This window comes from Saccostrea cucullata, unplaced genomic scaffold, assembly GCF_032062105.1.
Source record: "Saccostrea cucullata isolate Sc308-1 unplaced genomic scaffold, CSIRO_AGI_Scuc_v1 ctg17255, whole genome shotgun sequence".
NCBI classification, from domain to species: Eukaryota; Metazoa; Mollusca; class Bivalvia; order Ostreida; family Ostreidae; genus Saccostrea; species Saccostrea cuccullata.
The window spans coordinates 1-10,237 of NW_026938115.1; the positions used below are offsets into that span (position 1 = coordinate 1).

The 10,237-nt window shown below is 37.7% G+C and overlaps 2 protein-coding genes across 2 annotated transcripts; both read right to left on the reverse strand.

Annotated features, from left to right (window-relative positions):
* Positions 1–6: 6 nt before the first annotated feature.
* On the reverse strand, positions 7–1,061 carry LOC134249451 (uncharacterized; the record flags this gene model as incomplete). Its single annotated transcript, XM_062731803.1, has 2 exons — positions 645–1,061; positions 7–359 (listed from the first exon to the last, which is right to left on the reverse strand). Coding segments are annotated over exons 1-2 (382 nt in total), but the record flags the coding sequence as incomplete, so codon positions are not given.
* Positions 1,062–1,519: 458 nt separating this feature from the next.
* On the reverse strand, positions 1,520–3,185 carry LOC134249450 (processed variable antigen-like). Its single transcript, XM_062731802.1, has 4 exons — positions 3,179–3,185; positions 2,641–3,084; positions 2,310–2,417; positions 1,520–1,527 (listed from the first exon to the last, which is right to left on the reverse strand). The coding sequence occupies exons 1-4, from the start codon at positions 3,183–3,185 to the stop codon at positions 1,520–1,522; spliced, it is 567 nt and encodes a 188-aa protein (XP_062587786.1).
* Positions 3,186–10,237: the final 7,052 nt, after the last annotated feature.

The following is a 10,237-nucleotide window of genomic DNA, read 5'->3' on the forward strand; positions in this document are numbered from 1 at the left end:
CTAAACTGTAGGGTCGTGTTGTAGGATGCGCTGCAGAGGTTTTCAAATCAACCGTAGGACGAAATGTATCCATGACGCCAACTGGTTGCTCATGTATCACTCTACCCTCGAAGAACCCATAACCAGTGGATTCTGTCTTTACATCCTGTACGGTGTCATAGGGTAAAACTGTCTTGCTATAATCATCTGGATTGTGAATCATCAGCTCCTCATTCTTGAAGCGTATATTGCTGTAGCTATTATACATGGTATTTCTATGTCCAGATTGGGTATTGTGATCCGAGGAGCAGACGTTTTTCTCTCCGTCATGTAAGTCATTGGTTGTAATCGAGTTCAAACATTTAGACTTCTTTGAACGTCTGTAAAATTTGAAGTATACAACCTAATACAAAATTTTAATAATTAAAAAATCAAATCTTTAAATTAGTTTACTCTAAATGCATATTTTTTGGAAAGAAAAAATATTCATTATCATATTATCATAATTACATTTTACATATTTCACATCTCCGGATTTCAAATTTACAAAACGATTTAATTGACATTTTTTTTTTTTTGGTTCCTGTGAAAAGGGTCAGCTAAAAATTTGCATTACACATTAAAATTTTCTATTAATTTTGTACATTAATATCGTGACAACAAACCTCCAACAGCAGGTCATTACAATACACATTGCAAGTAAAAGTAAATTAGAACCAGAAAGGACCAACACGATAACAGCCTGGGTCAAAAAGTTAGGAACACTCTGATGAGAAACTGTCTTGTCTATCGTGTTATTCCCATATACTTTATCTAAAAAAAGGAGAATATATTTAAGAACCGTTTCTGATATATTATAACAAACTACAAAAGATGCTTATTTCTCACTTTATTGGATGAAACAAAAAAAGAAGAAACTCAGGCAAACTTTAGAAAAATGTTTGCTTGCCATCCCCCTGACTGAAAATATTGAGTGGGTAGGTAGGTGAGAATTTTATTTCTCAGAAAATTTCAATTTCATTTTAATCATTTGAATTATATATTGAAACGCAAAAGAAACGCAACACCCTACTTTAGGGGGAAATGATAATGTTAAGTAAAGAATTTTGTATCTTAAAATTATGGATATCTTCAATTAACATATAATTTAACAGTTTGTGAACGATTTTCATACAATAACCGGAAGTCGAGTTTGAGCCTGCTTAGCAGAAATAAAAAATGCATGTTTAACAAAACATTTGGCAATATCATGGAGTTTTAAGTCTTTGTACCGTTCATCTTCAGTAATGCAGCAATATTTCAAAAAATAGATTATCCTTTCGTTTCCTGTAATGATGCCAAGGCTTCTTGAAAATTGCTTAAGTACGCAGTTCCATTGCTTTAGTGGAAACTCTCAAAGTAAAGGTGATGGAGAGTTGATGATACAAAAATACACTACATTACGCCCCAAGGGTGTCTTACGTACTATATTCATAAATGATAGTATTTGGACCGGAAGTCCAAGGGTTACTACAATGTGCTAAGTAAGAGTAATTTCGACCTAATCATCTGAAAAACAAGCATTTAAAAAAGGCAAAGAATAATCCCTTCGCTCAGATCTCGATATTGATTTATAACCTATTGTATCGTAGAAATTAAGCTGCAATTGTAATTGCAATTGTTAAGGCAGTATTGCACCTTGTAATTGAATGGCTGGGAGGGGGATGTTTTAAAAGTCATATGTTTCTTAGTAAAGTTAAAAGAAAGACATTTAACATTTTTATCAAATATCTGATGTTCTGAAAAGTGAGTTTAGCCTTATTGTATTCTTTCTTTAAATCATAAGATAAAAAAATCCAAACATTTGTAGATTACTGCTTGTTGCGTTTCTTTTGCGTTTCAATATGTTTCCAGAGTACTTATTAAAAATAACTGCTTCCTGGATGTCAAACAAAGTTTTGAGTCGGGTCATCTTTAAATACTTATCGGGAGAGGGCAACGAAACACTTTTTAAAAGATTATCTCAACAAAATATTTTGTTTGACCTTCCAGCTGGTAAATAGTGATTAACTATAACCGATCAATTGGAGAAATATTGAATTCGAAAAAAAATGTTACGTGCAAACTGTTGATGTCAAGGAAATCCATAAAGAAAATGTTTTTAAACAAATGTATTTGCGTCATCTTAACCTCATGATTCTCATTCCCTGTCTCCACTGTCTCGCCTGTATAACTTGTATAACTTGTCTCACCTGTCTCCATTGTCTCACCTGCCTCCACTGTCTCACTTGTCTCAAATGTCTCCCCTGTTTCACCTGTCTACACTGTCTCACTTGTTTCACCTGTCTTACCTGTCTCCACTGTCTCACTTGTTTCACCTGTCTCCACTGCCTCACCTGTCTTACTTGTCTCCACTGTCTCACTTGTTTCCCCTGTCTCCACTGTCTCACTTGTCTCACCTGTCTCGAATGTCTCACTTGTTTCACCTGTCCCACTGTCTCTCTTGTCTTACCTGTCTCCACTGTCTCCACTGTCTCAACTGTCTTACCTGTCTCACTTGTTTTACCTGTCTCCACTATCTCACCTGTCTCTCTTGTCTTACCTGTCTTACCTGTCTCCACTGTCTCATTGTTTCACCTGTCTCCACTCTCCCACCTGTCCCCACTGTCTCATCTGTCTTACCTGTCTCACCTGTCTCCATTGTCTCGCCTGTATAACTTGTCTCACCTGTCATACCTGTCTCCACTGCCTTACCTGTCTCACTTGTCTCCACTGCCTCACCTGTCTCACTTGTCTCATCTGTCACACATATCTCCACTGCCTCACCTGTCTCACTTGTCTCATCTGTCACACATACCTCCACTGTCTCACCTGTCTCACTTGTCTCCACTGTCTCCACTGTCTCACCTATCTCACTTATCTCACCTGTCTCCGCTGTATCACCTGTCTCACCCGTCTCGCCTATCTTGCCTGTCTCTCTTCTCTTTCCTGTCCCACCTGAGAGACATCCTACGTAGGGGTTGCACTCTTCACCCAGGGAACAATTACAATGAAGCAAACATTTTTCACCATAATAGCCAGATGGACATGGAGATGAACAATTCTTGCCAAAAAAACCAACACACACTGCAGCAAAATATTTTATTCCGATTAGTACTATTAACTAATTAAGGTTTTTGATACGATTTTTTTACCACAAGACACAAGATATTTTATTTACCAATCATGGTCACCGAAAGGCATTTCAACATGCAAAAATGCAGCACAATTAAACATTTTTTACAATATAATATTTTATAAACAGTTATATAAATTGCCTATATTACATTGTATTCAGTGCTTAAACAATCAAATTACTGAGACAGTACTGAAAGACGGGGTCAGAATAATCTATAAAGATAAGGATAAAGTTAGATTTCACAAATGTGATTTTTTTAATGAGTTTTAATAACAACTCATTTTTTCATTAACATACTAAAAAACAATACGGTAATAATATACATTCACATTTTTCATTTAATATTTAATTAGAAATTTTAATAATTGCTCAGTTTGAAAAACCTCTCTGAACTGATCCGAATTTCAACGGGTACGAATTGATATTTTTCCAGAAGTAAACAATGGATAATGCGTACGCGGTCATAATAATAGGCAGGATAGTACTTTGTTTACTAGTGTGATTTACATTTAATATCTTCAATTTAAATTATCAAAATACTTTATTAGTTTTTGTTAGAAAAAGATTCATATCACTTTCTTCAGTTTGATACAGTTTGATACAGAATGTTTATGTTTTGATCAAAACAATTTCTGCACTCTTTCATACGCGTAGATTTAATTCATGTGTTACCACCATGGCTTCCGTTCTGAGGCTTCTGACGGTAAACTAAAAGATGGGGTTTAAACATATCTCAATTGATTTTTTAGCATAACAGAATGTTGTTCTGGTTACCGTACAATCAATCTTTCAAAAAGTTATAACCAAATTCTCATTTGATTTTGTCTGATAATTCATGAGTTATTGAAGCTCAAATGACGATACCCCCCAAAAGTGAAAATTGAAAACTCTCATTATCTTCAATGTCTCCCCCGTGCATCTATCAGAGCCTCATTTCTCCTTTGCATGGAATCTCCTCAGTGTTTATCTTTCAAACCCTGGCCATATTTGGTATGGGTAACCACGCAAAAAAATAAGTCAAACGGCGCGCGCATGCGCCAGTGAGAACAATACAACATAAGTTGACCGGCTCAAAAAAAAATTGCGGAATTGTTTTCTTTCAAATTTCGTATATGATTATAATCGTCTACTGTATAAATGGCTGTTTTTGTGGTAGCAAGGTGGCGATTTAAGAGATGGCAGGACGAATAATCCGCTCGTAACATGGCTCTGTTTCGCGTTAACGTCATCGTCAAGGTTGATTGAAAACCATTCTAGAGCCTCTCTGACAACGGGTAACAAGTTTTATGGGGGAAAATTTACAAGAAACTGCTTAGTAAACTGTTGTTGCCTTTTTCATTAATTAGGCAAATCGAAAACAAGACCCCATTGAACTTCCGTAAACTATGCCAAGATCGCAAGAAATTTATAATGTCTCTTAATATTGAAAAACGATGTGCATACCTCATATGCATCAAATAATGCAACAAGATTTGTTGAAAAACTCGTCGTTATCAAATTGCACGTGTTTTGGGCTTTTTAGCGTTTTCCCTACGTGTGTCATAAATTTTGAGGTGGAGTAATTCTGAATACTGATTTTAGTGCACAGTAACTAAATTTATCTTCTGACCAATTTTCGTAATTTTCGGTCATGTGGTCAAAATTTTTTCGAACATTATGTTACCCTGCGTTTCTTTTTCCTTTCAGTATATACATAGTTTTGAAGTGAGCGGTTCTGGCTACTTCTTACAAGTTGACGAGTGACATGCCTTAAATACTTAATATATAAATACTTACTTTTTACTTTGGCAAATATTCTTTTCACATGAAATATTTCCAAATTCAAAGACTAACACCCAAATAAATGACAAAGTATAAATATCATCCATAATAAACATACACTAATGGTTTAAAACTACGATTATACCGCATGTATTCCTTAGAATATATGTTCTTCCTCGTTCATACTGAATTTTTGTTTTTCTAAATGTCCTGTGTGAGATTTCCTGCTTTCTAAAAACAGTATACAGATAATCATCTCATTATCATTGTAAGACATGAAAAACTGGTAAACCTGGCGAGACTACTGTCTAGAGCTTGTACATCCTTCCTTGTTATTCAAAATAATACATTACATTTTTCAAGTAGTAGAAAATAGAAATTGTAATTAATCATATGACACAACATACTTGATTAGGAAAAAAATCACAATTACAATATACATAAACACAGTATCTATAAGCGTGAATGCACTGGTCGGTGAAATTATTTCAAAGTCCGGGTTAGTAGTCTATTCCATTTAATAATCTGCACTGTTTATGACTAAAAAAGAAATTTAGGTAAATATTAGTAATAATCTTGAAAATCTTGCCTTAGGTGTGTACACAAAAGCCGTAAGTCCAGCAAAACGTAAGGTTTTAGACCTATAAGGCAAGTCCTACCGTGTGTACCGGCCCTTAGTCAGACTTGTAACACTCAAAAAAGCGTGCATTAACGATTTGCACACGGTAAGACTATAACAAGTTCCATGACTTATAAGGCAAGCCTATGAATCCTCTGATGACTTTCAAACCCGCCGAATGCATTGATCAAGTTGACAGAACATATGGTAATCAAATGTAATCCAAAAACAAAGCAAAAACAAGTCTTATGAAACAAGCAAGTCAAAATATGTATACCCAGTGATAAGTTATACTCCATGGCACATGCCTCTAATAATTTGGAGATCCTTTCTTTTTTACTTTGCTCCTATTTTGTATTGTTTTATGGACTTCTTGAATACTGTTCGTTATCTCCCTATGATTCTTTGCTAAAACGAGGTCAAAATAAGACCAGAGAATTACGAAATTCTGACTTTCAACAAGGTTTTTGAAATTCCTGTAAATTATCTGCCAGGTGCCTGCCCTGGTTGATACTGGAATATGTATTAATAAATAATGAATGTTAATAGTGGTAAAAGGGAAATCATCTCCTTTGTCATGAAATTTAGTTGTTAGTTCGCCTTTAACGTCTTTAATTAATAATACTACTAAATACATATTCCTATATGAAAGAGATTTGGCAGACTCTGAGGTGTTTTTTCTTTCAAGTTCACTTTAATTGAAAACAGTTATGATAAATAGTTGTTGATATATCTGAATGTCGTGTAGAAGAAGCGGAAACATTTTGAATAAATTCTTCTCCACAGGAATATAAAAATATGTCGGCTAATATAAGAAGGCAAATAGGGCCAATCAGGATTTAATATGTTTTTGTGGTCCTTGTTTGTCAGGTTCCTATTCATTATTGTTCCTTGTTTGTCAGGTTGCTATTCCCTATTGCTCCTTGTTTGTCAGGTGCCTATTCCCTATTGTTCCTTGTTTGTCAGGTTGCTATTCCCTATTGCTCCTTGTTTATCAGGTTCCTATTCCCTATTGTTCCTTATTTGTCAGGCTCCTTTTTCCTATTGTTCCTTGTTTGTCAGGTTCCTATTCCCTATTGCTCCTTGTTTGTCAGGTTCCTATTCCCTATTGTTCCTTGTTTGTCAGGTGCCTATTCCCTATTGTTCCTTGTTTGTCAGGTTGCTATTCCCTATTGTTCCTTGTTTGTCAGGTTGCTATTCCCTATTGCTCCTTGTTTATCAGGTTCCTATTCCCTATTGCTCCTTGTTTATCAGGTTCCTATTCCCTATTGTTCCTTGTTTGTCAGGTTCCTATTCCCTATTGTTCCTTGTTTGTCAGGCTCCTATTCCCTATTGTTCCTTATTTGTCAGGTTCCTTTTTCCTATTGTTCCTTGTTTGTCAGGTTCCTTTTTCCTATTGTTCCTTGTTTGTCAGATTCCTATTCCCTATTGTTCCTTGTTTGTCAGGTTGCTATTCCCTATTGGTCCTTGTTTGTCAGGCTCCTATTTCCTATTGTTCCTTGTTTGTCAGGCTCCTGCTCCCTTTTGTTTCTTGTTTGTCAGGCTCCTTTTTCCTTTTGTTCCTTGTTTGTCAGGTTCCTATTCCCTGTTGTTCCTTGTTTGTCATGTTCCTATTCCTTATTGTTCCTTGTTTCTTAGGCTCCTGCTCCCTATTGTTCCTTGTTTGTCAGGCTCCTATTCCCTGTTGTTCCTTGTTTGTCAGGCTCCTATTCCCTATTGTTCCTTGTTTCTTAGGCTCCTGCTCCCTATTGTTCCTTGTTTGTCAGGCTCCTGTTCCCTATTGTTCCTTGTTTGTCAGGCTCCTATTCCCTGTTGTTCCTTGTTTGTCAGGCTCCTGTTCCCTATTGTTCCTTGTTTGTCAGGCTCCTATTCCCTGTTGTTCCTTGTTTGTCAGGCTCCTATTCCCTATTGTTCCTTGTTTCTTAGGCTCCTGCTCCCTATTGTTCCTTGTTTGTCAGGCTCCTGTTCCCTATTGTTCCTTGTTTGTCAGGCTCCTATTCCCTTTTGTTCCTTGTTTGTCAGGCTCCTATTCCCTATTGTTCCTTGTTTGTCAGGCTCCTATTCCCTACTGTTCCTTGTTTGTCAGGTTCCTATTCTCTAATGCTCCTTGTTTGTCAGGCTCCTATTCCCTATTGTTCCTTGTTTGTCAGATTCCTATTCCCTATTGCTCCTTGATTGTCAGGTTCCTATTCCCTATTGTTCCTTGTTTGTCAGGCGTCTATTCCCTGTTGTTCCTTGTTTGTCAGGCTCCTGTTCCCTATTGTTCCTTGTTTGTCAGGCTCCTATTCCCTGTTGTTCCTTGTTTGTCAGGCTCCTATTCCCTGTTGTTCCTTGTTTCTTAGGCTCCTGCTCCCTATTGTTCCTTGTTTGTCAGGCTCCTGTTCCCTATTGTTCCTTGTTTGTCAGGCTCCTATTCCCTGTTGTTCCTTGCTTGTCAGGCTCCTATTCCCTATTGTTCCTTGTTTGTCAGGCTCCTATTCCCTTTTGTTCCTTGTTTGTCAGGCTCCTATTCCCTATTGTTCCTTGTTTGTCAGGCTCCTATTCCCTACTGTTCCTTGTTTGTCAGGTTCCTATTCTCTAATGCTCCTTGTTTGTCAGGCTCCTATTCCCTATTGTTCCTTGTTTGTCAGATTCCTATTCCCTATTGCTCCTTGATTGTCAGGTTCCTATTCCCTATTGCTCCTTGTTTGTCAGGTTCCTATTCCCTATTGTTCCTTGTTTGTCAGGCTCCTATTCCCTATTGTTCCTTGCTTGTCAGGCTCCTATTCCCTGTTGTTCCTTGTTTGTCAGATTCCTATTCCCTGTTGTTCCTTGTTTGTCAGGTTCCTATTCCCTATTGTTCCTTGTTTGTCAGGTTCCTATTCCCTATTGTTCCTTGTTTGTCAGGCTCCTATTCCCTATTGTTCCTTGTTTGTCAGGTGCCTATTCCCTATTGGTCCTTGTTTGTCAGGTTCGTATTCCCTAATGCTTCTTGTTTGTCAGGCTCCTGCTCCCTATTGTTCCTTGTTTGTCAGGCTCCTGTTCCCTATTGTTCCTTGTTTGTCAGGCTCCTATTCCCTGTTGTTCCTTGCTTGTCAGGCTCCTATTCCCTATTGTTCCTTGTTTGTCAGGCTCCTATTCCCTTTTGTTCCTTGTTTGTCAGGCTCCTATTCCCTATTGTTCCTTGTTTGTCAGGCTCCTATTCCCTACTGTTCCTTGTTTGTCAGGTTCCTATTCTCTAATGCTCCTTGTTTGTCAGGCTCCTATTCCCTATTGTTCCTTGTTTGTCAGATTCCTATTCCCTATTGCTCCTTGATTGTCAGGTTCCTATTCCCTATTGCTCCTTGTTTGTCAGGTTCCTATTCCCTATTGTTCCTTGTTTGTCAGGCTCCTATTCCCTATTGTTCCTTGCTTGTCAGGCTCCTATTCCCTGTTGTTCCTTGTTTGTCAGATTCCTATTCCCTGTTGTTCCTTGTTTGTCAGGTTCCTATTCCCTATTGTTCCTTGTTTGTCAGGTTCCTATTCCCTATTGTTCCTTGTTTGTCAGGCTCCTATTCCCTATTGTTCCTTGTTTGTCAGGTGCCTATTCCCTATTGGTCCTTGTTTGTCAGGTTCGTATTCCCTAATGCTTCTTGTTTGTCAGGCTCCTGCTCCCTATTGTTTCTTGTTTGTCAGGCTCCTTTTTCCTTTTGTTCCTTGTTTGTCAGGTTCCTATGTTGTTCCTTGTTTGTCAGGTTCCTATTCCCTATTGTTCCTTGTTTGTCAGGTTCCTATTCCCTGTTGTTCCTTGTTTGTCAGATTCCTATTCCCTGTTGTTCCTTGTTTGTCAGATTCCTATTCCCTGTTGTTCCTTGTTTGTCAGGCTCCTATTCCCTATTGTTCCTTGTTTGTCAGGTTCCTATTCCCTGTTGTTCCTTGTTTGTCAGATTCCTATTCCCTGTTGTTCCTTGTTTGTCAGGTTCCTGTTCCCTATTGTTCCTTGTTTGTCAGGCTCCTATTCCCTATTGTTCCTTGTTTGTCAGGTTCCTATTCCCTATTGTTCCTTGTTTGTCAGGCTCCTATTCCCTATTGTTCCTTGTTTGTCAGGTTCCTATTCCCTATTGTTCCTTGTTTGTCAGGTTCCTATTCCCTGTTGTTCCTTGTTTGTCAGGCTCCTATTCCCTATTGTTCCTTACTTGTCAGGTTCCTATTCCCTATTGTTCCTTGTTTGTCAGGTGCCTATTCCCTATTGGTCCTTGTTTGTCAGGTTCGTATTCCCTAATGCTCCTTGTTTGTGAGGCTCCTGCTCCCTATTGTTTCTTTTTTGTCAGGCTCCTTTTTCCTTTTGTTCCTTGTTTGTCAGGCTCCTGCTCCCTATTGTTTCTTTTTTGTCAGGCTCCTATTCCCTATTGTTCCTTGTTTGTCAGGCTCCTATTCCCTATTGTTCCTTGTTTGTCAGGCTCCTGTTCCCTACTGTTTCTTATTTGTCATGCTCCTTTTTCCTATTGGTCCTTGTTTGTCAGGTGCCTATTCCGTAATATTTACATTTGCTGTGTTTTTCTAGTTGAAATTGATTTGAAAACCAATTTAGTGTATACTCATGCGTAGAAATAAACACGGAGAAACGTGCGTTACCTTGACGTCACAATGAGGCTGCAGCGACATTAGTAAAATGCAACGATATAGGACAGCGAGAAATTCAAATATTGAGTATATTTTATTTGCTTTCAAACATGTAAAATGTAAATATAAGGAATGTTTTT